The 27909-nt window shown below is 44.7% G+C and overlaps 1 protein-coding gene across 6 annotated transcripts in view; it reads left to right on the forward strand.

Annotated features, from left to right (window-relative positions):
• The first annotated feature begins 2815 nt into the window (after positions 1 to 2815).
• Positions 2816 to 27909, forward strand: part of NSF (N-ethylmaleimide sensitive factor, vesicle fusing ATPase) — a 104122-nt gene continuing 79028 nt past the window's right edge. For all 6 annotated transcript variants that reach the window (XM_083407696.1, XM_083407699.1, XM_083407697.1 and 3 more), the window contains exons 1-2: positions 2816 to 2946; positions 26966 to 27051. In XM_083407696.1, the coding sequence (XP_083263822.1) occupies positions 2935 to 2946; positions 26966 to 27051 (98 nt within the window). In that variant the 5' untranslated portion in view covers positions 2816 to 2934. The remainder of the gene's footprint in view (positions 2947 to 26965; positions 27052 to 27909) is intronic.

Consider the following 27909-nt stretch of genomic DNA (forward strand, 5'->3'; position numbering starts at 1 on the left):
ACTGGGATTTGAACCGCCGACCTTCTGATTGGCAAGTCCTAGGCTCTGTGGTTTACTACCACTACTTTATTTACAACATAGTCCACAACAACTCATACACACAAACAAACCCACCACCACCGACAATTTAATTATCAAAATTAAACTCCTATGCCCTTTCACAAAGAAAACATAACATAAAAATAAGAGACACCCTTTATCCTGTAAATGGCCTTGTTATTTACTTCTTGTATACTGTTTCTCTTATATGTGATTATTACAATTTTTCCTAATTATGACTTGAAAAACCGCAACGTCTCCTGTAGAAATTAATCGAAACAAGTCCAGGTGTATATTTTAGGGCACTGCTTGGTAAAGCACTCTCTGCATTTCCCCCATCCTTTTTGAAATTCTTGTCTAGGCCTCTCCATAGGCAATTTAAGCAGATTGACAGTGTGCAACTTAAGGGTTTGTTTTGTATTGAGCTTTTTTGACTGGAAATTAAAATCTAAGCCCGATCTCTGATTTACAATATTAACAGCAGGCTGCATTGCAGGGCTAGGGCTGTCATAAATCCATCTCTTCAGCAGGCCCCTCCTGCAATATACTGTTAGTATAAAAACTGTTATGTACTGAAGTTCTCACCCTGGGCCAGCAGGGGGATACTGTAGATAGTTATGCAAATAAGGGATCAAAAGTGACGTTCAGTGATTGGATAGTTTTAGAAAATTGTTACAGTTACGTTGTACTGGAGCTCTATATAAGCAGGCTGACTGAATCCTTCAGTTCAGTTCTGTTCTGGCCTGTGAATAAACAAGAGCTGTTTGAAGAATCACTGTTTCGTCTGATATGTTCACCTACAACTTAACAAAAACAGTGGCCTATATTGAAGGATTGTTGTACACTATGTTCTGCAGACTGATATGGCAGGGATAGTGTATCTGAACTTCAGCCCCAATCTGTAATAGGTTCAGCAACTGGAGTACATATCAGGGTTGTTGTAAACCACGCAAGGAGCTTCAGCCTGATGCCCACCTTGCAATATTTAGAGCAAACCGTGAGACTATTGTATCAACCAAAGCCTCTTCTGCCCTTTAATATGAGGATAAATGGACTGCACTTGTATTGGAATATGCAGTGGTAAGTAAGGTTATTTTTTAAAATGTTGGAAGCAACATTCAGTTTTTTTGAGCAAAATGAAACATATCTTTTAGATTTTACTGTTTTAATTTTATGTTCATTGTGACATATGTGCTATTTTTTTGCAAGTTGCTTGGGGTTCCCTTTTGTAAAAAAAAAAGTGACTAAAAAGTGCAATTATTATTATTAAATAAATTATTATTTTGCACAATCACAGCTATCTATACTTTAGCTCTTGGACTCCCCTATTCCAAGGTCTGCCAGGAGACATTTAATAATAATAATAATAATTTTTTATTTATACCCTGCCCTCCCCAGCCAAGGCCGGGCTCAGAGCGGCTTACAAGCAATAATAAAAACAAGATGAATGATTACAACTTAAAAACAAAAATAAAATACAACATTAAAATAATGGAACATTAAAATATTAAAATGTAGCCTCATCGCAGGAGAAGAAGGAAAAGAAAAAAGAAAGAGAGGGAGGGAGGGGATCAAATTGGCTCCAAGCTAAAGGCCATTAAAAATTAAAATTAAAAATGGCTTCCCCGATCTAAACCCGGATGCAGCGTATAGAGAAAATGAGATAGTCGTCTTCAACTTTTTAATATCTCTGCCTCTCTGCGGACGTGATTGAAGGCAATTAGAGATGGAAAGGAAAAGAGGATTGCTTAAATATTCAACCATCACTTCTGGTTCTGATTGGAATGCCTCCACGTGCGGGGCAGTAATGCAGAGAAAGAGAAACGCGTCTCTTAATGTCCACGAGTAAGCTTGCAATTCTATACTGCACCTGGAAGTAAGTCCCATTAAACCGAATGGGACTTACTTCTAAGTAGAAGTAACCTTGGTTAGTTTTCAAGGTGCCGGAATGCAGGGCTTTGTCTTGTCTTAAGCTATTCTTCAGAGTCCAGATACACTTGCAAGACACGATGAGTCATGATTTATTAAGACATTTCTGCGAAGCGACAGATCTCTTTTTTAAATTAATTTTTTATTTAATACACAATCATATTGCTATTATTAATGTATGCATTGTGCAAACTGGAGAAATGTCTTCCTTTTAACCCTATCTGTCTAGTTTTCTTTGAAAATAATAATAATAATAAAACCTCTGTAATGGGATACCTCTGTCCCTTTATTTGTTTGCTTTGATTTTTTTTTGTCCCCTCCCCAATATTTTTTAGAGGGATCGCTTCAGTTTTAGCGTTTGCATATCCTAGCACCCTATCCTATAGTATATAGTATAGTATTTTAAAATGGAGTTTAAGAGTTGTTGGGGTTTTTGAATGTTTTATGTAGATTTTCAATTTCATTGTTCTGTATGGGACAATGACAAAAAAGATATCGTATATCATTGGGATTTTGATGGCACGTTGACATGATGTTGACATTTTGCTTGGGGTTTTATCCCTGCAATTCGAGTAAACCCCCCTTAGCACAATTTGGTCGCCTTAAATACCAATTAAATATTAAAATTAAGCAGGGAAATGCCCTTTTCCCCTCCTCCTCCTTGTTTCCTTGTACGTAATTGTGCCCCTCTCTTTTTCCCCGCACCTTGAACTCAACCTCTGCCGGCGTCGCATTGGACTCCCGTGCGTATATGCGGGCGGGTGCCTCTCGCGGCTCCCTGAACTCTTGAAGGCGGGGTCAGCAGACGCGAGAATGAGGCAGTTATAAAAAGAGTCCGGAAGTAGGAGGGGCGAGGACAGGCCCCACCCCTCGCGCTCTGCGTGGCTCCGCCTCCTCCCAGCCGGCTGTTTTCCGCGCTCCGCATCTCGCATCTGTCAGTCGCTGCTTCGTCGCCGGCGGAACAAGATGGCGGCTCGGGTGAGTGGACGGCTGAATGACGGGCGGGGTGGGGGGGAGATAGTGACGTGTCAGCTCGGCGGCTTCTGCCTCCCATTCATTCTCTTAGCAGCCCACCGCCCTTCCACCCAGCCCAGTTAGGGAAGTTTCCCTGCTCCCTGTGACACTGCTGCGTATGTGCCATACATTTTCAGCTCATCCCACACCGCGCCCTTTAAACCCCCCCCTGGGAACTATAGCCTGTTAAGGGTGCTGGGAACTAAGGTTCCCGGGATTCTTATACCGGGGGATTATAGCCTGTTAAGGGTGCTGGGAACTACTGTTCTGAGGATTTTCAAACCTGGGGATTATCACTCTGGAGGTCCGGCACTGAGCTGTTAACCCTGTAAACTCTGATCCTCACAATCACTTGTTAAGGGTGCTGGGAACTACAGTTCCCAGGATTCTTAAACCGGGGAACTATCGTCTGTTAATGGTGCTGGGAACTACAATTCCCAGAATTCTTAAACCTGGGGATTATCACCTGTTAAGGGTGCTGGGAGCTACAGTTCCCAGGATTCTTCAACCTGAGGATTATCACTTGTTAAGGGTGCTAGGAGCTACAGTTCCTAGGATTCTTAAACCGGGGAGCTATCGCCTGTTAAGGGTGCTGGGTGCTACGGTTCCCAGGATTCTTTTGGGGTGTGCTCTTCAAATTCACGGCGTGTGCGCACTTAGGGGGGGGAGCCGAGTGCGGATCCTCCGCCACAGAGCCTTGAGTGATGCGGTGCCCTCCCACTCAGGCTAGCCCACCTCGGCGGGCTGTTGCAAAGGGGCGCACAGTCAACCTCTTTCTGCCTTCCGTTTATTCTCGGTGGGTCCGCTTGCTGGAAGATAAATGGGTCTGTTCAGTGTGCTGGAAAAGAAAAAAAGCAGCGTGCCGCTTTCGCGCTGGGTCTCTCAGTCATCTGAGCATTGTAGCTGAGACATTGGAGAACAGCTTGCTTTTTTGCATTCTTAATGTAAAATGGCTTTCCTCGAAGGCGGCTTGGCAAAAATGTGCCTGCCCTTCTCTCCCCATCTCACCCCCGGTCTGTTACCCTTAAATAGGACATTGCAGGAACAAGGGCAGGCTGAAGGGTTAATGCCGGAATTGTTTGCTGTGTCATAAATACTTCTGGGTGACCTGGAGTTAATAAGCTGTTACTGGGTTGCTCCCTCCCTTTGGAGCAAGAGTGTCTGGTGGGTGAAAAGCTGGGAGGATCAAGCTGTTTATGCGGCGAGCACCTTTACTGCAATGCACACTTGGCTGGCAAGCGGAAGACTCTGTCTTCGGGTTGCATATGAACCGAACTTGTGGCGATGCTGCTGGTTACAATGATGTCAGATTGCTGTTGCTTTATTTTCCCAGTGACCCAACATGTGCCTAGTACTTTGCATCCCCTAGAATGACGGGTTAGCAATGGAGCAGTTGCGGAAAGGCTAATGGATGTACCTTTCTCAGGTTTATTTACCTTCTGTTACGCAGATACTCCCCAACACCAAAAAGGCTTATTGGCCTTATGCCACGAAGAATATCTGTTTAGTACATAGGGGGAGGAGTGTTGATTCAGGATCATTTAAAATGTTCTCCCTCCCTGCAGATTGTGGCAGATTAAGGAAGCTTTGGGAGGGATGATATATAGGGGAACAAACCAGGACGTAACACAACAGGTGCTTGGGGATTTTGGAAGCATAATAGCGGTTTTCCGCAAAAAGGCATCATCCAGAATTGTAGCAGGTTTGGTTCTTCCGCTGGCTTGCAGTAATGGTTCAATGAAAAACCTGTCACTTGAGGTGTGAGAACAGCGTATGCCTGTAGGATTTGGTTTAAAATGCAGAAACTAGCATTAAAATAAATGGCAGTGAGCTCCCACCATTGGAACACTTCTCAATAAGAGTAAGGAGGAAGTGACAACGGTCAAGTCTCAAAATGCTCGTGATAACTCTGATTGATAACTATAAAAAAAATTGGAGGCAAAATGCAAAAGTATTTAAAAGCCCATCCATACGTATTGCTTTCTGGTTCAAAGAAGCAGGCATGGCGCAGGCATGGCACAACAGAAAGCAAACCAAGGATTTAATTGGCCCTTTGCCATATAATATGGTACATACTGGAAAAGATTTCCTAAGTAACCCCTTCCCATTCATTGTGTTGATTCTGCTTAATTATTGGAGATGCTGAAGGCACACTCTGTGGCAACAATGCCATAGGCTCTCTATGTCCTTTCTACCTGCTGTATTATTATTATTATTTTATATTTGTTGAATTTCACTGAACAAAAGCAAAATATAAAACCACAAAATATATAATCAAAATGAAAGCCAATAACCCCCCCAAATAACCACATTTTAAAAGGGCGTAGGATGTCAAATCAACCAAAGGCCTGTTTATAAAGGAATGTTTTTGCCTGGCACCTAAAGGTGTATAATGAAGGCGCCAGGCGAACATCCCTGGGAAGAGCTTTCCACAAACGGGGAGCCACTGCAGAGAAGGCCCCGTATTCGTGTTGCCACCCTCTGGACCTCTCAGTATACAAGACTGAGCAATGGAGATTGCACACATGACACTATCCCTGTAATTGTGACCAGGCCATTGCTTGGGGTATCCCACACTAAGATTGGGGAGAGGTGAAACCAACAGGAACACCATGACGGGGATATAGAAGATGATGAGGAAGGCTGGTCTCCATGAGTGGAACAGAAGATGGGCAGTCACTCTCATATTTGTAGGCCTGGATGAGTGGCGTAAACAAATAGGCCATCTTTCCTGCAATGAATTCCTGTGATAAATCACCCTCTGCATTGCCCATCTTCACATTTCAGCAGACACTAAAAGTTGCTTCTTTCCCTTCGTACAAATCTTGATGTGCGCAAGGAAGAAAGTTATAATTTATCTATCTCTCACTCATAAGTGATCGCTGACATGTATCTCAGGCACATACATGCTCAGTGACCAATGCAACGCACAAATACCATTTTACATAGAGTATTGTTTTGGTCTCCGTCTCTGGGTCAGTGGGTTCTCACAGTTGAACTGAGAGGTTCTGCTTGTCATATGTGGCCAGGCAGGTCTGCGATTATGAGTTGTCTAAATCAACACAGAGTTCTCTGTTGATCTTGCTCCACCGTAAACATGGAATCACTCTGTGGAATTTCTCTAGGACTCCAGGTACACACCTTGGGTGAATGAGCTCTCAGAAGCATCTGTTGCCCTCAACTGATATTTGTTTTTTTAAAAAATAAAATTTATTAGATTTTCCACAATTATAACAAAAACCACAAAGCAAAATAACACACAAAAACAGAAAGAAAAGAAAAATACATCAATAAAAGAAAAAAACAACCAGATAAACAATAACAACAAACTTAATTCTTTACAAATCCAACCTTTTGGATTCTTATTAGTTAAATCTTGATTGACTTCCTCTAGTCCCTCCCTTCTGAGTTTCCTTGTAATTGAAAGTAACAGCTTCCCAATATCATTATTAAACTAAAATAATTTCCAATTACAGTGGTACCTCGGGTTACATACGCTTCAGGTTATACACTCTGCTAACCCAGAAATAGTGCTTCAGGTTAAGAACCTTGCTTCAGGATAAGAACAGAAATCGGGCTCCGGCGGCGTGGCGGCAGCAGGAGACCCCATTAGCTAAAGTGGTGCTTCAGGTTAAGAACAGTTTCAGGTTAAGAACAGACCTCTGGAATGAATTAAGTACTTAACCCAAGGTGCCACTGTATAATCCATTTTATTCACTTTTCTTAATATTCGAAATCCCATTTATTTAATTATAACCTCATTTAATCCTCAACTGATATTTGGCCTCGTGTGTGGCTGAAATGACACCTCATGTAGAAGGTGCATGGTCTTAGCTGGATAGCTTTCTTCTTATATAACAATCTACAGCAAGGAGGGGTTCCTTTAGCTGAAATTGCCAGGGCAATTTAAATCACCAGATTACTGGCATCAACATCCTAGTGATGAAAAATGTCAGCCTAGTTGCTATGCATATGTTTTCCGTGGAGTAACTTTTTTCAGTGGCCCCCAGAACTAGGGACAGGCAGGTATCTATTTCTAGCTCATCTCATTTTTTTCATATGTTCATTCGTGGCTTATTTCCACCCCATTTCCACCTTTATCTACAAATTTTTAGTCCTCACAAAAACGTGTGTGTAGATATTAACTTAAGTAAGTATCCTAAAATGTGTGTTCTCTCAAACTACACATTTCTAAACATATTTTGAGCATCATAGTGTTTGGGAAGTGTGAAAGGCAGTCCAGAAGTTGCAGATCAGGTCTGTTCTTATAGGAATTCACAAGTAACAAATTCCCCACGCAAAGCTTGAGCTAAAAACAATCAAACACATTTCCTATTTAATGTGTTTGAGAGTTTTGTTCACTCTTCTTAGGAGAACACTGAAACCCAAATCAGATATGATTTGTTTGTTACCTGTGATACCATTTGATACAGTGCATATTTACTCCCAAGTTAAATGTGCATAAGATTGCAGCTTTGGTCATTTTAGGCCACATTTGTGGGGAAAAGGACTGGCTAAATTTTACTTGCCATAGCTGAGTGGCTGTTTATAGACTGGATTTATTATTGTTATTCTTATTAGTATTTAAATTTGTATACCACCCTTCATCCAAAGATCACAGGGTGGCTCATAACATAAAAATGTAGAATGAGAACACAAAATACACCATTAGAAAAGAAATCTGAAAACGAAAACCAAACCAATAACCCCCCCTTCCCACAAACATACAGTGGTGCCTCGCAAGACGAAATTAATTCGTTCCGTGAGTCTCTTCATCTAGCGGTTTTTTCGACTTGCGAAGCAACCCTATTAGCGGATTAGCGGATTAGCGCTATTAGCGGTTTAGCGGCTATTAAATCCTATTAGCGGCTATTAAAGGCTTAGCGGCTTAGTGGATTAGCTGCTAAAAGGCTATTAGCGGTTTAGCGGCTTAGCGGTTTAGAAAAAGGGGGTGGGGAGCGAAAAAAAATCTCAAGACTCGCAAGACATTTTCGTCTTGCAAAGCAAGCCCATAGAGAAATTCGTCTTGCGAAGTGCATCGAAAAATGGAAAACCCTTTCGTCTAGCGGGTTTTCCGTCTTGCGAGGCATTCGTCTTGCGGGGCACCACTGTATTTAAAAGGCCATAGAGTGTTGAATCAGCCAAAGGCCTGGTTATAGCAAAAGGTTTTCGTCTGCTATCTAAAGATATGAAGGCGCCAGGCGAGTCTCCCTGGGGAGAGAATTCCACAGGTGGGGAGCCATCCCACAAAAGGCCAGTTCTTGTGTAGCCACCCTCCGGGCTTCTCATGGAGGAGTCACATGAAGAAGGGCCTTAGATGATGATTGCAGGGTCCAGGTTGCTTCATATGGGGAAAGGTGGTCCTTGAGGTATTGCGGTCCTGAGTCATTTAAGGCTTTGTAGGGGAAAGTCAGCACTTTCACCTACAAGCTATATAGAGCAGGGGTAGGCAACCTAAGGCCCGGGGGCCGGATGCGGCCCAATCGCCTTCTAAATCCAGCCCGCAGACGTTCCGGGAATCGGCGTGTTTTTACATGAGTAGAATGTGTCCTTTTATTTAAAATGCATCTCTGGGTTATTTGTGGGGCATAGGAATTTGTTCATTCCACACACACACCCAAATATAGTCCAGCCCACCGCATGGTCTGAGGGACGGTGGACCGGCCCCCGGCTGAAAAAGGCTGCTGACCCCTGCTATAGAGCTATAAGGGGTGGCCAACTCCCAAGAGACTGCGATCTACTCGCAGAATTAAAAACTGGCAGTGATCTACCCCCTTTTGGGGGGTTCAGGTCAAAGTTGGTGAGCTTTTGTTAGGGAGGGGGTGAGCTCCGATTTTTCAAAATTCAAGCCTAAGATCAAGGGAGAAAGGGGAACAGCCACTCACCAACAGATCGCTGGGGAAACAAACAGCCTCACTGAGTAAACTCCATCTTCCGTTCAGCCAATCGTGCAACAATGGAGGGCGCGGCGAGGGGGCGGAGCCAGATTATATTTTACCAATGCTAAGGAAAGGGACCCAGTGATCGACCGCAATCTACCAAAACCTCCCGGGGATCTACCAGTAGATCATGATTGACCTGTTAGACATCCCTGCTATAGAGTCATGGAAAAACAGGAACAAGGTTGTATTTCCGATATACTGCTCTCAGTCAAGGTTGGTTCCATGGCTGGGCCTGAACCCAAATTGAAAATCTGTGCCATCCAAGATTTCCTGCCATGACCCTCTCCATGACATCCCTAGGAAGGGGATATTTGCAGCTGGTCAGTAGCTCTTCCAGACCAAAGGGTCTAGGGCCATTTTCTTTCCGAGTGGCAATGCCACTGCTTTTTTCCAGGGTGACAGGGTATCCTCAGATTGTGTAGCCAGGTGGTCATAGCAGGTCCTCTAATGCAGAGGTCCCTTCCTGACAATGGGAGTCAGCAACCTCCAGACTAGCTACTGGAAAATGCAATGCAAGTTGCGAATTGCACCATCTTTGCCACTATGTTGGTTTTCTGGGCCTTAGAAAGTCTCTCTTCTTGTCCCTTCACAAATGGTTTCCCTTGTTCCCTTGTTTTCATCTCCCTCTGAGGCACAAACGTGGTTTCATTAATAAATGATCTTAAGCAGAAATGTTTTAGAAGTAAGAACTGTTAAAATCAGCAAGGTTTTCTGAGTAACTATGGATAGGCTTGGACTGTGAGGAGAGTGAAGGTTGTACTGGTATCTAACTCTAACATGTGACACACAAGTTACACAACTCTTGCATAAGGTTTTCTTCTGTAGAATAACAGTGCTTGAAGCTTCTCCTTATGGTCACACGAAGAGCTGTTGTCTTTAGGAAATGCTTCAAGTTCTTCCTTTCCCCCAGGATGCAGAAAAGGATAGATTTCCAGTAATAGAAATAGCCTGTATGTTCATTCCTTGGGGACAAAACCCCCAGATAATTCTCCCAAACCTAGGCAAGGGCGCAAGGGGTTCAGCATCGCTGCAAAACTCTTTCCATGCCATATTGCAATCTGCTTGAAAATCCTTTTGCTTTCAAAGTTCCTTGTCAGGTGGAATGGGCGATGGGAGGGCTGCCATTAAAATAACACAAACCAAGAGCCCTGTTTGGGTAACAAGATGGAACTGTGTAGGATGCCAGCAGGCAACTCACATGGTAAAAAGGTAAAGGATCCCTGGACGGTTAATTCTAGTCAAAGGCGACTATGGGGTTGCGGTGCTCATCTCACTTTCAGACCGAGGGAGCCGGCGTTTGCCCACAGACAGCTTTCTGGGTCATGTGGCCAGCATGACTAAACCGCTTCTGGCGCAACAGAACACTGTGATGGAAACCAGAGCGCATGGAAACACCATTTACCTTCCCGCCACAGCAGTACCTCTTTATCTACTTGCACTGGTGTGCTTTCAAACTGCTAGGTTGGTAGGAGCTGGGACGAACCAAAGGGACTCACTCCGTCGTGGGGATTCGAACCGCCGACCTTCTGATCAGCAAGCCCAAGAGGCTCAGTGGTTTAGACCACAGTGCCACCTGCATCATATGGTGTCAAGCAGTAGCCACCCATAACTACTTGCTGGCCTTGAAGGCAGGAGTGGCGCCATTGTAGCACAGTGCTCTCAGTCCCCAGCCCCTGGAGCCATGTCAGAAGGATGCTATCGCCAATGGTATCAAAAGTCTTGGAGACATCAAGGAGAATGAACAGGGCCACACTCCCTCGTCTCTCTCCCAAGAAATGTCACCAGTCTGGATGACCAAGGCAGGCTCAGTGCCTTGGGCTTCAAACTAAACTGAAATTCCCCACTTCAAACTACATATGGTGTTTTGCATGATGGAATGCTTCTTCATACAAGAATAGTTTCAGGTTGCCAAGGGAAAGCGTTCTAACCTGTCTCCCAGCCTGTTTTCTCTATACAGTGGTACCTCGGGTTACATACGCTTCAGGTTACAGACTCTGCTAGCCCAGAAATAGTGCTTCAGGTTAAGAACTTTGCTTCAGGATGAGAACAGAAATTGTGCTCCGGCGGCGCGGCAGCAGCGGGAGGCCCCATTAGCTAAAGTGGTGCTTCAGGTTAAGAACAGTTTCAGGTTAAGTATGGACCTCCGGAACGAATTAAGTACTTAACCCAAGGTACCACTGTTTAGGGATTTATTTTTTGGAACAGGGACAATTATTTCATCGTTTGAAAGGTAATTCCATCAGCAAGCTGCAGTGGTACAATCCTGTCACAAGTTGATCAATTAGACTTCTGTCGCTTACTCAGTCATCCTACGAAAACACCCTCTTGTCTGTTCTCATAGAATTGAGCACTGAACCTTTCTGAACATTAGAAAAAAACCCAGGTTTGCCGTAACTCTGTCACAGTTCCTCCCAGCTGCTGGCTTGAGGATTTGCCCTCTCTACATACCGGTATGTTCAGTACCATATACCCACTGTGAAGATGGCCAAGGAGAATTGGCAGTTAGGAAAGACAGAGCCTAGACCAGAAAAAAAAATGCTTGGGTGGTCAATTCTCCTTTATGAATCAATTCTGAGGTTGCCAGAATCTATACCTTTTTCCTACAGAAATTTGCCTCTGTACCAAGTAGTATGGGAAACAGCACTACAAGAAAAATTAACCAATAAACTGAAACTGACATGGGGACAAACAGAAGAAGACGCCTTTACCCCGGTATGGCTCCCAACAAGGCAATGACAAGAATCCACCAACAGCATACAAATCAATATGGCTAACCTGATCCAAAACACCCACCCACCCCACTCACACACGAAAACAAAGACCACCACAGCCAATCACAAACAACCCACACCCTAGGCCAACCCCAACCTCTCTCACCACCGAAGGAACACAAATGAACAGCACGAGCAACGCTGACACCAAACCCTACATACATTAAGCAAAATAGAAACATCGCCACCCGACCCCCCCCATCTCCCCCCCGACCCCTTCCCCCCCCAATGTCTCAACAAATGAAACTGATTTGTAAAAATTTTACATGGAAAAAATACAAGAAAAAATACACATACTTCTGTAAAACAAGAAAATCTTTAAGAAAAAAAGAAATTTGCCTGTGAGGGTGACAGGTGCAACACTTGTTTCAGAGAACAGGAAGTCTAGCAGGTAGAGTTAACTTTCTTACTGAAAAGGTATATAAGTATGCAAGATTTAAGCAGCACAGAACTCATTAATCAACAGAATGGAAATATAGCCTTTTCTGATTAGGCATACCTTCAAGGATGATCTGTATCCAGGGTTTATTCTTCTCATCCATTCCTATGATTTTTAATCTTTCTGGATAAATTGCTTCTGCCAGCGCAGTTGTGGTCGTAATCTCTTTATTCTGCCTCCACTTGCTTTATCTAATGTAGCATCATGCAACGTGAGGCTGAAAAAAACAAATACTTATTTAACAGGAATGTATATCCTGCCATTTGAATAGATTCTCAGGATAGCTTACAAAACTACAGTACAGTGGGTACCTTGCTTCTCAAACTTAATCCGTTCCGGAAGTCTGTTCCAAAACCAAAGCGTTCCAAAACCAAGGTGCGCTTTCCCATAGAAAGGAATGCAGAATGGATTAATCGGTTCCAGACTTTTAAAAACAACCCCTAAAACAGCAATTTAACATGAATTTTACTATCTAATGAGACCGTTGATTCATAAAATGAAAGCAATAAACAATGTACTGCAGTCACACAGTCAATCAATCAGTAGCTGAACTGGGTTCCCCACAGTCACAAAAACAAAACAAAAAAGCCACAGAAACAAAAAACGCAAAATAAATAGCAAAAAAAGACAGGCCTTAGCGTAACACTCAAAAGGAAAGGGTACCACTCAAAATGGAGCACATTCAGCTTCCAAAGAAAGTTCGCAAACCAGAACTCTTAATTCCGGGTTTGTAGTGTTTGGGTTCCCAGTTGTTTGAGTACCAAGGCATTTGAGAACCAAGGTACCACTGTAAAACCCTTTTTAAAACGTAAGCACACTATAGATTAAAAGAGGCAGGATCCAGAAACAGGAATTGCTCAGGAATATCTTGACCATATCTGAGCATGACACAATCATAGGAATGGAGGATCAGAGTGGATCAGATTTCTTGTGTAGCTGACAGACTGTAGCAAAAGAAAAAATGGACGATGTTATTTGAGAATTATAGAATTGTCGAGTTGGAATGGACCACGAGGGTCAAACCCACAACCCTGAGATTAAGAGTCTCATGCTCAACTGTGACTGAGCTTGTTGGACTACAATTCCCACAAGCCCCATCTAGCATGACCAAAGACCAGGGGTGCTGAGAATTGTGGTCCTACAACAAATAGCCTTTCTAGTTTGCCTTGACACAGGCATATTTCTCTGAAAGGTCTATACTTACATTGGCCGCCGAGACCATATAACACCGGTCCTGAAAGACCTACATTGGCTCCCAGTACGTTTCCGAGCACAACTCAAAGTGTTGGTGCTGACCTTTAAGGCCACCCCCATCGTTCAGCCTGGAAACGGAGGTCCAGCTCCGAGGGCCTTCTGGTGGTTCCCTCCCTGTGAGGTTACAGAGAACCAGGCAGAGGGACCTTTCGGTAGTGGCGCCCGCCCTGTGGAACGCCCTCCCATCAGATGTCAAGGAAATAAATGACTATCTGACTTTTAGAAGATACCTGAAGGCAGCAACCCTGTTTAGGGAAGTTTTTAATGTTTGACATTTTATCATGTTTTTAATATTCTGTTGGGAGCCGCCCAGAGTGGCTGGAGAAACCCAGCCAGACGCGTGGGGTATAAATAATATATTATTATTATTATTATTATTATTATTATTATTATTATTATTGGAATCCACCTTTGGGACCCGTGGTCCTGCTTGAAAGGATGTCTCTAGCACTAAACCTTTCCAGGGATAATTGGTCTCCTGCTGTTTCCCTGCTGCTAAGTGATAGCTTGCTTTTTCCTAGTGAGAAAACAGAAGCATCCGCATTGTGTCCCCGCCCCCCAAGGCATTTATTACCCAGGGCACACACAAATGGTCCATTCTTAGGGAATTCTACTTCCACACCTTGAATCTCCCAGGATTTCGGAGGTCTGAAACAATGCCCTTTGCCTGCAGCAGCCTTGTCCTCCTTCCAGAATTAGCATGTCTAACACTGCAGTGTTCCCAGTGGGGATAGGAAGAATATTAGAAGCAGCAGCAGCAGCATTCTGCTGCATGTTTAGCTACTTGGATGCTTTCCTGAGACACCATAGCAGAATTATCACAGTATTATTACCAGTATCAGAGAGTTGTTGACTGCTGGTATTTAGAAGGTCGATCAGAAGGTCGGCGGTTCGAATCTCCGCGACGGGGTGAGCTCCCGTGGCTCAGTCCCTGCTCCTGCCAACCTAGCAGTTCGAAAGCACGTCAAAGTGCAAGTAGATAAATAGGTACCGCTCCGGCGGGAAGGTAAACAGCGTTTCCGTGCGCTGCTCTGGTTCGCCAGAAGTAGTTTAGTCATGCTGGCCACATGACCTGGAAGCTGTACGCCGGCTCCCTTGGCCAATAAAGCGAGATGAGCGCCGCAACCCCAGAGTTGGCCACAACTGGACCTAATGGTCAGGGGTCCCTTTACCTTTACCTATAAGATATCATCTTAAACCTTAAAATCCCTCCCTACCTTTCCTTTTTAAGCTTATTCTGTAATTGCCGTGTAGCGCTGCAACCGTTTTCGAAATGCGCACCTCAGGGAAAACCTCTCAGTATTGACTTGTCTCGTCAAGTACCTCCTATTCAGGACAGTGGATTCTGGGAGCGCCCTCGGTTTTTGCGGCACATTGGGTAGGCCTGTGAGGTCCCACCGTTGCCCTACATCAGTGATACCAAATCTGGCCCTCCAGCTGTTTTTGGGACTACAATTCCCATCATCCCTGACCACTGGTCCTGTTAGCTAGGGATGATGGGAGTTGTAGTCCCAAAACAGCTGGAGGGCCAAGTTTGGCCATCACTGCCCTACGTGATATGAGAGTGCACCTTCGATCATGCCCCCTATTCCCAGTGGCTGCATATCAGAAGAATATCTCGTTGGTAGAAGGCAAGGCAACTCTGGGACACTCTCCTACCATTTTTGAGCTTTAAATTGAGAAACCTTGGATAGTGAAGTCCAGTATTCATTAGAACGGGGAGGGACCCCTGTGTTCCTCCAGGTGTTGGACTACAAACCCCATCACCCCTGGCTATTGGCTGTGCTAGCTGGGGCTGGTGGGAGTTGTAGTACAGTAACATCTGGAGGGCAATCAATTCCCCATCTCTGCCCTTGAACATACTGCCATGTTTTTCAAGCTCTTGGCTTGGGTGCTTGAAGCTTTGAGTCTAGATCTGATGGAATGATGCAAGGAAAGGTGGACTGCATTGCTACCAGATGTTTCACTGTGAAATCTGTGTGTTGGTTATTTAACTTAAGTAATTCTTTAATCACATGCTACTGGTGCTCTTTGCATTGTGTCCTTTCATTCTTGTTAACAGTGCACAATGAACACTGAGCCACAATCTTCTCTAGTCTCAGCCTTCTCCTTTAATTGTGGGCACTTTGCTGCTGAAATAAAAAATTAAGGTCTTATATATATAATAAATGTTCATAAATGTATCAAGCAAACACATACATAAATATATAAACCACATGTCTGAAGCAGCACAGGAAAACAGCCTGGAAACCATTTTGACTCCCAAACTGACCAAATGATTTTTCTGCAAGGTCAAGGAAAATGGAAAAGCCTCCCCATTGTCTTTTCATTCACAAATCCTGTCTTAACGGTATGTCTGTGTATGAATAGGGTGAGCCTGTGACCTGGCTCAGGTACTAAGTATTTATCATTACAAAAGACTGGCCAGGCTCCCCAGGGTATCCAATCAAGTGAGCATTAAGAGGTAACCTGCCAGACAGTAAGCATTAACAGGTAACCTGTCAGACAGGAGGTAAACAACACACTCAGATTTCTGTTGTGAGCTACACCCTTTTCTGTGATGTAGGTATGATGTGTCTGGGGGTGGTCTTGGACTCCAGGGCGGGCAATTTAAAATATTTATATAAGGGTGGGCACACCTGGGTTCTGGGTCCTCCGCCTCCTGCGTGTGAAAGGGGCACCCTGTTGCAACAGTTCAATAAAGATCAGGCTTACTAGCTGCTTTGCGTCTCAATATTCTCTGACTGGCCTCTGTTATTTTCTCCGACCGATGGAGAACCCTCAAAGGACTCTATAAGGGTTCTTGTTCCCTTATTCCCATAAGGGAATAAGGGCAGATTTTCATTTATTACACTGCAAATGCGGCCTTCTAGGTTGTACTCTGCATTTTTTTATTTTCTTTTTACAAAAAGTCCAATCCAGCAACAAGATCCGAGTACCAAACAATCCCTTTTGGAATAATGGCGTTAGATGTACACCTAGATTTTTTTAAAACAACGGCAACGTGTCTCTGAGCACATGCCCAGTCCATACTAGAAATGAGTTCAGTCCTTTTTCACAAAACACCCACTTACGGTTTTTCCCAAACGTTCTTCGTTTTAGCAGCATTTAGAAAGAGAGAGCTTTTGTTGTTGTTGTTGCTGCTGTTGTTAGTGAGTCAGAAATCCTTCCTGTCAGATGCAGGTTTTCAGATAGCGTCTGTCTACGCCTTCTCTTCTGAGTATACATGAGTTGGAAAATGCTGTCACCAGCACCAGAACAGTGGGGAAATGAAGAAGAAGAAGAAGAAGAAGAAGAAGAAGAAGAAGAAGAAGAAGAAGAAGAAGAGTTTGGATTTGATATCCCGCCCTTCACTCCCTTTAAGGAGTCTCAAAGCGGCTAACATTCTCCTTTCCCTTCCTCCCCCACAACAAACACTCTGTGAGGTGAGTGGGGCTGAGAGACTTCAGAGAAGTGTGACTAGCCCAAGGTCACCCAGCAGCTGCAGGTGGAGGAGCGGAGACGCGAACCCAGTTCCCCAGATTACAAGACTACCGCTCTCAACCACTACACCACACTGGCTCCCAATGAGACAAGAGCAAAGGCACTCTGTTTTCTGTGGGGAAAAGACTATTAACCAGGGTGTTTGGATGGGGCTGATTTTCCTCTGTTTTGGACACCTTTTGAATGTCATTCTACCAAGGAAACTGAACAACAGCTGTACATTGGTACCTCAGGTTACAAACGCTTCGGGTTACAAACTCCGCTAACCCGGAAGTAGTACCTCGGGTTACAAACTTTGCCCCAGGATGAGAACGGAAATCGCGCGGCGGCGGCGGCACGGCAGCAGCGGGAAGCCCCATTAGTGAAAGCGCGCCTCAGGTGAAGAACAGTTTTGGGTTAAGAACGGACCTCCGGAAGGAATTAAGTTTGTAACCCAAGGTACCACTGTATAGTGTTTTGTCCCCCCAAACCTGCTATCTTCCTGTCAAACCCAAATTTCTGTGACTACCTCCAACAGGGGTGGAGAAGCTCTGGTGCATGGCCTGAATATCCCCCCCCCCCCCAGCTTTCTGTCCTTCTATTGGTACTCTCTTAAGAATGGGAAAATTCACAACCTGTTCTTCAGTCAACAATTTTCTTGCTGGTTGGCTTTTCTCGTTTGCCTGTGTTCCAGGGCTATGAGGAGTGGACACTTCTAGCTTTTGCAAGTGGAGGGGGTGGGAATGCTTGGGAAGTTGGAATATATGGAAATTTGATCCACTCCCCTTTTACAAATGACTTCGAGTCATTTATGTGCAAATTATGAATTGTGCTGATCCCTCCTTCCAATTCCTGTGTTCCTGGGAGGACGTGACTTGCTCAAGGCCAGGGGTCTGCAACCTTTAAGACAAAAAGAGCCACTTGGACCTGTTTCCGAAGAAAAAAAAAACTGGGAGCCTCAAAACTCGTCATTATAAAAATAACTTTTTTGTCACTTTTTTATTATTTCTTTGTTTGACCCCTCAGAATTACTCCTCCTCATAGAAATAAACATTAAGTTAACAAGTTACCTTTTTGTGTGTGTGTGTTCTTCACTCCCCTTCAAAACAGTGACCAGTGTACATGCCCCTTACAATGGAGCGGGCGGGCGGGTAGGTGACGTCGGGACAGTGTGTGACTAACGCACGCACCGCCCCCATGCGACGTCACAGCCAGTACAGCGCCCGCCACAGTGGGGAGTGTCGGGGCGCACAATGCGCCTCCTCCCCTCGCTAGTATCCGCCCCGGAGCTGCGGCAAAGGTGTAAAAGAGCCACATGCGGCTCCGGAGTCGCGGGTTGCAGACCCCTGCTCAAGGCCATCCTGAACAAAGAATAAGACCCAGGTTTCCCAGACCAGCAATCCGGCTAGAACTTGTGGGGGCATGGAGCCTGGAGGAAAGCAGTTAGATGAAGGGAATTTGAAGGAATATCTGGGACTTTAGGATGAGAAAACCTTTTGTTGTGGTGGTGGTTGTGAATTTCAATTCTGTACAGTGGTCCCTCAGGTTTAGAACTTAATTCGTTCTGGAGGTTTGTTCTTAACCTGAAACTGTTCTTAACCTGAGGTACCACTTTAGCTAATGGGGCCTCCCACTGCCGCACGATTTCTGTTCTTATCCTGAAGCAAATTTCTTAACCCGAGGTTCTGTTTCTGGGTTAGCGGAGTCTGTAACCTGAAGCGTCTGTAACCCGAGGTACCACTGTACATGTGGATGACTTAGCCCGGCATAGCCTGCTTTATTTTTTACTAGGTTCCCTGTGGTCTCCCAAAGTGTGTTAGAAACTGAGATATATAATCTAATCGCCAAATGGCACCTTAAACCTGGCCTGCGATCACCACAATGGAATGTCTAGGCACCATATCCTATGAATAATAACAATAATTTCATTTCTATACTACTTTATATTTTAAAGAACAAATCTCGAAGCACATTAAAACATCAAATAAAAGAACCCAGAATAAAACTGATTCAGGCTTCAAGGAAAATATTTCCGATCCTTCTCTAGGTGACATTTTGCTTTCCTCAGTCACCAGCCTGACACTCAGAGATCTCTACGTGGGCGCGATTGGACCCGCACCAGTCGCAAAACATGCCTGGCGCCTGGTTGATTTTGAATACCGGTTAAATGTCCAAAACCCGAAATTCCTGTTCAGGAGCTCTTAGCAGTTAGGAACTCCGTAGTCTGTGCAGACTGAAATCAAATCTAAAAGGAGTCCTTGCAGCATTAGCTAAAGACACTTGCTATCCAGCATTCTTCCTAAGAACCCCAGGAATTGTGGTCTAAATTCCTTCCTACGTCTGCATATATACCTCTAGAGAGAAGATCAAACAACTCCATTTTAGAAGCAAGCCAGGTACAGTGGTACCTCGGGTTAAGGACTTAATTCGTTCCAGAGGTCTGTTCTTAACCTGAATCTGTTCTTAACCTGAGGTACCACTTTAGCTAATGGGGCCTCCTGCTGCCGCTGTGCCACTACCGCACAATTTCTGTTCTCATCCTGAAGCAAAGTTCTTAAGCCGAGGTACTATTTCTGGGTTAGTGGGGTCTGTAACCTGACGTGTATGTAACCTGAAGCGTATGAAACCCAAGGTACCACTGTACTATATTTTTGCCCAGGTGTTTGAGGTCTGGGGTTGCGTCCAGGGCTGCTGTTTCGTTTGTGCAGCAGATATCCGCTTGCATGAGCAGAACTCAGCTTACACATGCAGCCCTTAGTCTTTCTACACACCTGCATTTTGGGGTTTCAGATTCCAGATTCCAGGCCAGAGTGCATAATTTGTAATAGAGTTTGAGACCTGAAATGATACGCACTTTGCTTAGTCTTAACTAGTCCGTTTTATGAGTAATTGCCACAATTTATGCAGAGGTAGAAACATCAGTGTGAACAAGAGAATTAGGCTGATTCCAGAGACAGTGAATAAAATTAATCTCTGAACATGGTCTGATGATACAGTCCTTCCTTTGACACTCCCCCCTAAAAAGAATAAAAAAATGGCAGTTCTCCATCACTTAGGAGATACTGTTTAGCATTAGTGTGGGTGTGTGTGAGAGAGAAAGATGCTCTTCATGTGACATAGGAAAAAGCTTAACTCTCTAATCCCTGCAGAGCAGGTTACAAAATAGCTTTTAAATCTCCAGGAGATTTCGTGCCCCACCACCGCCTAACTCTGGCAGCCTGGGTGACATTTGAAGGCTCTAGGCAGCTTTAAATAATGGGATGCTGATGATTTATTTCCCTTTCTTCCCCCGGGTTGGCATGTACCTTATATTTAGGCACAGATTCTGGCTTCTGGGACAGTTCTGCTGATAAGCCGAAATTTCCTTTTTTTTTTTTTAAAGATATTTATTAAAAGTTTTTTGGTTACAGGAAAAAAAGTGTAAAGGAAAACAGAAACAATGAATTTTTTTTACAAACAATACATCAAAAAGAAAAAAAGAAAAAGAAAAAAAGAACAATACATCAAAATAGCCTAATAAAAAGAAAAAAGAAAACACATCCAAATTCCATATCATAATCTTTCATTTACTTGTTTCCTCGACTTCCTCACACCTCCCTTTTTTGTATTCCAGTTCAAATTAGCTAATTCAGCAAATCCCTTCCCTCTTTCTCAATTTTTTGTTCTATAATTTGTCTTCACCTAATCTAACTTTTAAATTTTCCACTTTAGCCTATTAACAATCAGTTTTTGCTTAATTCTTTATCACCTTTCTGCTAAAACCATATAACTTCATTCCAGTATTCTTCTAACATTCATTAATTTTGCAATATTTCTGTAAATCTACTTTAAATTTTTTCCAGTCTTCTTCCATTGACTCTTCTCCCTGGTCTCGGATTCTGCCAGTCATTTCCGCCATTTCCATATAGTCCATAAGCCGAAATTTTCTACCTTTACTTCCAGGCTTTTCAGGGCAACCCTCACAAGCCCCCCCCCCCCGAAGCATTGCAGCCTAAGATGGCTTTGTGGACTTTCCTTTCCATGTTTACAGGTTGAGAAAATGCATCTGCTGAGGTGAAAAAATCTGACCAGGCCTCAGCATCAAAGGAGCCCAGAGCCCCTCTGCCTGGTGCTTTTTCCACTCAGCACCTAAGGCAGTTATTTAAACATAAACAAAGCATCAATGACTTAGCATAATTTAGGGCTGCAACTGCAGATCCTGGGCTTGATTTTTCAGAAGCTCTGAGTCTCATGTGGCAATTGCTAGATCTGTACTTTACATGTAGCTGGCCAAGAAGTGAGGTTAATTGTGATTTATTTTACATTGGTACCTTGGGTTGGGAGGACGCGGATGGCGCTGTGGGTTAAACCACAGAGCCTAGGACTTGCCGATCAGAAGTCGGCGGTTCGAATCCCCGTGAGGGGGTGAGCTCCCGTTGCTCAGTCCCTGCTCCTGCCAACCTAGCAGTTCGAAAGCACCTCAAAGTGCAAGTAAATAAATAGGTACCACTCCAGTGGGAAGGTAAACGGCGTTTCTGTGCGCTGCTCTGGTTCGCCAGAAGCAGCTTAGTCATGCTGGCCACATGACCCGGAAGCTGTATGCCAGCTACCTCGGCCAATAAAGCGAGATGAGCGCCGCAACCCCAGAGTTGGCCACGACTGGACCTAATGGTCAGGGTTCTTTTACCTTTACCTCGGGTTAAGAACTTAATTCGTTCTGGAGGTCCATTCTTAACCTGAAACTGTTCTTAAGTTGAGGTACCACTTTTGCTAATGGGGCCTCCTGCTGCGCCGCTGCAACACAATTTCTGTTCTCATCCTGAAGCAAAGTTCTTAACCTGCAGTACTATTTCTGGGTTAGAGGAGTCTGTAACCTGAAGTGTCTGTAACCTGAAGCGTCTATAACCCGAGGTACCACAGTACAGCTGTAGTAGTGCTGTGATTGGTGGCATGAGAGCTAGGACATTTCCAGATTACTCAGACTATCAGCTTCTTTCTTTCTTTCTTTCTTTCTTTCCTTTCCTTTCGCAAATTTTCTGGCTAAAGCCTGATAAGGTAGACCACAAGCTTAACTTGAGTCAACAGTGTGATGCAGCAGCGAAAAAAAAGGCAAATGCTATTCTAGGCTGCATCAACAGAGGTAATAGTACCTCGGGTTACAAACACTTTGGGTTACGAAATCCACTAACCCGAAAGTAGTACCTTGGGTTACAACCTTTGCCCCAGGATGAGAACGAAAATTGTGCAGCAGTCGGAGGTCCCATTAGTGAAAGCGCACCGCAGGTAAGAATGGTTTCAGGTTAAGAACAGACCTCCAGAAGGAATTAAGTTCGTAACCTGACGTAGCACTGTATCCAGATCAAGGATAGCAATAGCAGCACTCTATTATGCCTTGGTCAGACCATACCTGGAATACTGTGTCCCATTCAGGGTGCTACAATTTAGGCAGGTTGTTGATAAGCTGAAACGTGTGCGGAGGAGGTCAACTAGGAGGGCAACTAGGGTCTAGAAGCTAAGCCTTATGAGGAACGGTTGAAGGAGCTGGGTATGTTTAGCCTGGAAAAGAGGAGACTGAGAGGAGATACGATAGCCATCTTCAAATATCTTAAGGGCTGTCACATGGAAGATGGAGCAAGCTTTCCCCCCCTGCTCTGGAAGGTAGGACTTGAACCAATGGCTTTAAGCTAAGGGGATTTTGACTACCGTATTTTTCGCTCTATAGGACGCACTTTTGCCCCTTCAAAAATGAAGGGGAAATGTGTGTGCGTCCTATGGAGTGAAGACGCCATAGCCCCGCGACCCTCTCCCGGCTGGAGAGGTGACGTGCGGCTATGGCAGGAGCCTCTCCGCTGCACCTTTCCGCTGCTCCCTGACCTGCTCTTTGGGCCTGGTGGTGGGCTTCCCCCCGCCAGCCCCAAAGAGCAGGTCGAAAGGAACCTGAAGCCTGGAGAGCGAGAGGGGTCAGTGCATACCGACCCCTCTCGCTCTCCAGGCTTCCAAGGCCTGAACGCACCTTAAACGGCACCTTGTTTTAGAGCGGGGAAACAAGAGGGGGGAAAATTCTCCCTCTCTCTGCGCAGCGCCTCCTGCCGCTTCGCTGAAGGGGCACTGGGAGAGAGGGGGAGAATTTTTTTTTTCTTGTTCTCCCCCCTCTGAAACAAGGTGCGTCCTATTGTCCGGTGCGTCCTATGGTGTGAAAAATACGGTAAACATCAGGAAGAGCTTTCTAACAGTAAATGCTGTTTGGCAGTGGGACTGACTCCCTTGTGAGCTGGTGGACTCTCTCCTTCCTTGGAGGTTTTTAAGCAGAGGTTGGATGGCCACCTGTCATGGATGCTTTAGCTGAGATTCCTGCACAGAAAGGAAACATTATTATTATTATTATTATTATTATTATTATTATTATTATTATTATTATTTATTATTTGTACCCTGCCCATCTGGCTGGGTTTCCCCAGCCACCCTAGGCGGCTTCCAACAAAGATTAAAAATACATTAAAATGTCACACATTAAAAACTTCCCTGAACAGGGCTGCCTTCAGATGTCTTCTAAATGTCAGGTAGTTGTTTATCTCTTTGACATCCAGTGGGAGAGCGTTCCACAGGGTAGGCGCCACTACTGGGAAGACCCTCTGCCTGGTTCCCTGTAATCTCACTTCTCACAGTGAGGGAACCGCCAGAAGCCCCTCAGAGCTGGACCTCAGTGTCCAGGCTGAAAGATGGGGGTGGAGATGCTCTTTCAGGTATACAGGGTAAAGGCCGTTTAGGGCTTTAAGGGTCAGCACCAACACTTTGAATTGTGCTCAGAAACATACTGGGAGCCAATGTAGATCTTTCAAGACCGGTGTTATGTGGTCTTGGCGGCTGTCCCCAGTCACCAGCCTAACTGCTGCATTCTGGATTAGTTGTAGCTTCCAAGTCACCTTCAAAAGGTAGCCCCACGTAGAGCGCATTGCAGTAGTCCAAGCAGGAGATAACTAGAGCATGCACCACTCTGGCGAGACAGTCTGCGGGCAGGTAGGGTCTCAGCCTGCATACCTTGGGGTCTCTTCTAACTCTACGATTCTGTGATTTTAAGCTTGTGTAAGTGTGTGAGAGAGGCAGAGATAGACAGAGGAGTCCCATATTACAGCTTCTTCTGAGACTGACATCTCTCCAGTTCCCAGGAGGGGTGATGCTAGCATGGAAAAGGTCGGGGGGGGGAGGAAGGCAGTAGACGAATGTGGCATACAAAAGTGTCATCGTGTACGTATGGTCTGCAGTCAGCATGGGAAGTAAGGCTCACACTTCTCTTTATTCAAAACTGGGGTTCTCAAACTGTGGTCTATAGACCACCAGTGGTCTGCAGACTTAATTCAGGTGGTCTGCGGCAGGTTTGTGGATTTCTGGTTGAATATTCCACCACATGGAATATTCACATAGCTGTCAACGTTTCCCTTTTTAAAAGGGAAATTCACTTATTCCGATAAGGATTCCTCGCAAGAAAAGGGAAAGGTTGACAGCTATGAATATTCATAGTGATTTTTAGTTTTGTGGCTGCTTTTAAATTGTAACACAATAAGATACCATCTATGAGGAATAGAAGAAATCATTAAAGACATAGCAGAAAATTGTGCAGCATCTAGCATGGTGTTTCACTATTGCTGAAACAGGCTGAAAAATCATGATTTGGTCCACTGAGACCCCTCACCCATTTTCAAGTGATCTGTGGGAGAGGGTGGTGACGTTTAATAACCCCTGATTGAAAAGCATTTATAATCTTCTTAATCTCTAAGCCGGATACAATATCTTTTAAAAATGATAACAGTATCATTAAAAACAAAAATACAACCTGAAGCCAATAAAACCACAGGATGAAAGCATCTAAAAACAAATGCCTGGTTAGCCCACCGTATATTTTATGTAACGAGTTATAATCTGAAGGAAATAAATAATAAACTAAACTAAACTGCGTCACCTAGCAGCCTTCTGCATTGCATTGTTTTCAAGAAGGCAGATTAACACTCTGCTTCCTGACTGCATCTGGAGACACTTCTTTGAAAAACCTGATGGATCTAACAGGACCAGCCATTAGCATTGTTCCCTTATTTATGTTCCCCGCTGCAGTTTTGAGGGCACTCTGTTCTTGGACTCTTCTCTTTTTGGAAGAGAGCTTGAGGCACCCTGCGTCCTCAGTCACATCGCAGATTTTCATATTGCTTTGGGTTCACCCGTTTTGCTCCCTGTCAGGCTGCGGATGACTCATAGATCATTTCTGCTGCGCACACTTGCTCTCTTGTCTTGCGGCAGATCAGTGCCCAAGTTAATCTTGTCCTCTGTGTTGTGGAAATTAATGCCAAGGGTTTGCATGTACAATATATGTCAGGACGTGAGGCTCTCCTGGCTTGCAGTTCAGAGCCATTTTTAGATCGTAATCTGCTTGCAAAGCGCCAAATTGTCTATTTTTGCTTGTGCAGCTACATAAGGCACCATGCATGTGGATAACCTGTGATAATTTGTCAGGTCCCAAACGCCTGACTTGTGGGCAGTGTTAGAAACTCTGATATACAGTGGTACGTCGGGTTACATATGCTTCAGGTTACATACGCTTTGGGTTACAGACTCCACTAAGTGGTATATAAATCTGAATAATAATAATAAGTAGTCGTAGTAGTAGTAGTAGTAGTAAGGTAAAGGGACCCCTGACCATTAGGTCCAGTCGTGACCGATTCTGGGGTTGCGGCGCTCATCTCGCTTTACTGGCCGAGGAAGCCGGAGTACAGCTTCCGGGTCATGTGGCCAGCATGACCAAGCCGCTTCTGGCGAACCAGAGCAGCGCACGGAAACGCCGTTTACCTTCCTGCCGGAGCGGTACCTATTTATCTACTTGCACTTTGACGTGCTTTCAAACTTCTAGCTTGGCAGGAGCAGGGATTGAGCAACGGGAGCTCACCCCGTCGCGGAGATTCAAACCGCCGACCTTCTGATCAGCAAGTCCTAGGCTCTGTGGTTTAATCCACAGCACCACCTGCGTCCCACAATAAGTAGTAGTAGTAGTAGTAGTAGTAGTAGTAGTAGTAGTAGTCAAAGGAAAGGTTGGCCTTTTTCTTTTCTTCCTTGATGTGCTGGCTTTCTATGTACAAGGACCCTTGTATGGTGAAGCCATAAAGTCATGAGAGTCTCATTCCAAAGCGACACAACCCAGCCAGATGGGCGGGGTATAAATAATAAAATTATTATTATTTATTATCACACAGCTTTGCTTCCTCCGTCTGATCGGTTTTCTTCATCCTCTACGTTATGAGTGTTCTCAGAACCAAGTTCCCGCATGCACAACTAACATGTTTGTTCTGCGGAGGTGTCCCCTTAGGCAGCCTTTCTCAACCTGTGGGTCCCCAGATGTTGTTGAACTATAACTCCCATCACCCCTTGCTAGCAAGGCCAGAGCTCAGGGATGATGGGAGTTGTAGTCCAGCAACATCTGGGGACTCACAGGTTGAGAACCGCTGCTTTAGAGTACAGTGGTACCTTGGTGCTCGAACGGCTTGGCTCCTGAACAAATTGGCTCCCAAATGCTGCAAACCCGGGGGCCCCACTAGGGGGCGCATCAGAAGATGGCTGACAATAACATCTCTCCGACCCACACGAGGTAATTTGGAGGCTGTGATGGGAGTAAATAGCCTCCCTACCTCCCCAGGATTGTGGGGTGGGACTGCTGTGCCCTATACCACCCCCGAATTTGTGGGGATGGGGGCACTAGGCACAATGCCCTCCTGTGGGATTTCGGCGCTCCTGAACGCTGTCTCTGATCCGTGCCACTAGCTGCAAGAACTTCAAAAGAAACAATTTGGATTAAGCGAATGCACAAACTTCCGATTGAGTGCAGGAAGCTCCCGCAGCCAATTGGAAGCCACACCTTGGTTATCAAATGGTTTCAGGAGTCGAAGGGACTCCTGGAATGGATTAAGTTCGAGAACCAAGGTACCGCTGTACTAGTATTCTGAATGCCAAGCAAGTTATAAGCAGCTGATTTGCCTTTCCTGTTCCCTCCGGCTAATTAAAATGTGGACCTTAGAGAGCAAAGCCACCTTGTATACATGTCCTATAATGTCTTGCTGCTCTGACCTTTCCTTGTGTCTTCTCTGATTCCCTCACAGACTATGCAAGCTGCGAGATGTCCCACGGACGAACTCTCCTTAAGCAACTGTGCGGTGGTCAACGAAAAGGACTTTCAGTCTGGCTTGTAAGTTTTGGTGGTTATTATCCTCACACATTAATGGAGAATTTGCCTTTTCTTGCGGTGACTGGGGGGAAATAATTTACAGGAACCTACTGTTTCCTAGAGCCTTTAGTAGCTCATCTCCAGAGTATTGCAGGATGTTGTCTGGGCTGGTTGGGCAATATGTTGCTCCCAGGTTGCGATCCCCTAAAGGTGGAATGTTGCCAAAAAACAGTCATTCAAAAGTTGTTGTTTTAGATTGCTTCTCTTACTAGAATAGAAGGCACTTCATGAATTAATGACATAAATCTAAAACAATTACCTGCTCCAAGCAATAAACCAATGAAAAGTGCAGCCTGAGCCTCATAAAAGTGGAACACTCATAACCTGCCAGCCACAGGGCATAGTAAAAAGCTTTCAGGTGCAAATGTGTGTTTATGTTTCCTGAAAGTGAACAATTAAGCATTTGCAGTTTCATTAGTCTAAAGGTCTACCACTCAGAATGGCTCCAATCTCTTCTAGTGGGGATTTGAGGTGGCGCCTTTTGTTAGGAACGATTCCGCTTTGCAGAAGGCAATGCCACACCAGAAATATTCCCTGAGAAACATAGGTGCCTCTAACCCAGTTATAGCTGCCTGTGTGATGTGAGAATGTGACTTGGAGGCACAGAGGATGCTTGGACACAACACTGCAAATTTCATGAGTCTCGCCCCCTCACAGACCTCTGTCCTTTATTGTCTAATGTTGTAAACAAAATCTGCCCTTTCCCCCTTATGGGGTATCCAAGAGCCCATATAGAGTCCTTACGTGGGTTCCCTGTTGGTAGGAGAAAATAACAGAGGCCAACCAGAGAATATTGAGAAGCAAAACAGCTAGTAAGCC

Source organism: Podarcis tiliguerta, assembly GCF_965153285.1.
Source record: "Podarcis tiliguerta genome assembly, chromosome: 13".
Lineage (NCBI taxonomy): Eukaryota > Metazoa > Chordata > Lepidosauria > Squamata > Lacertidae > Podarcis > Podarcis tiliguerta.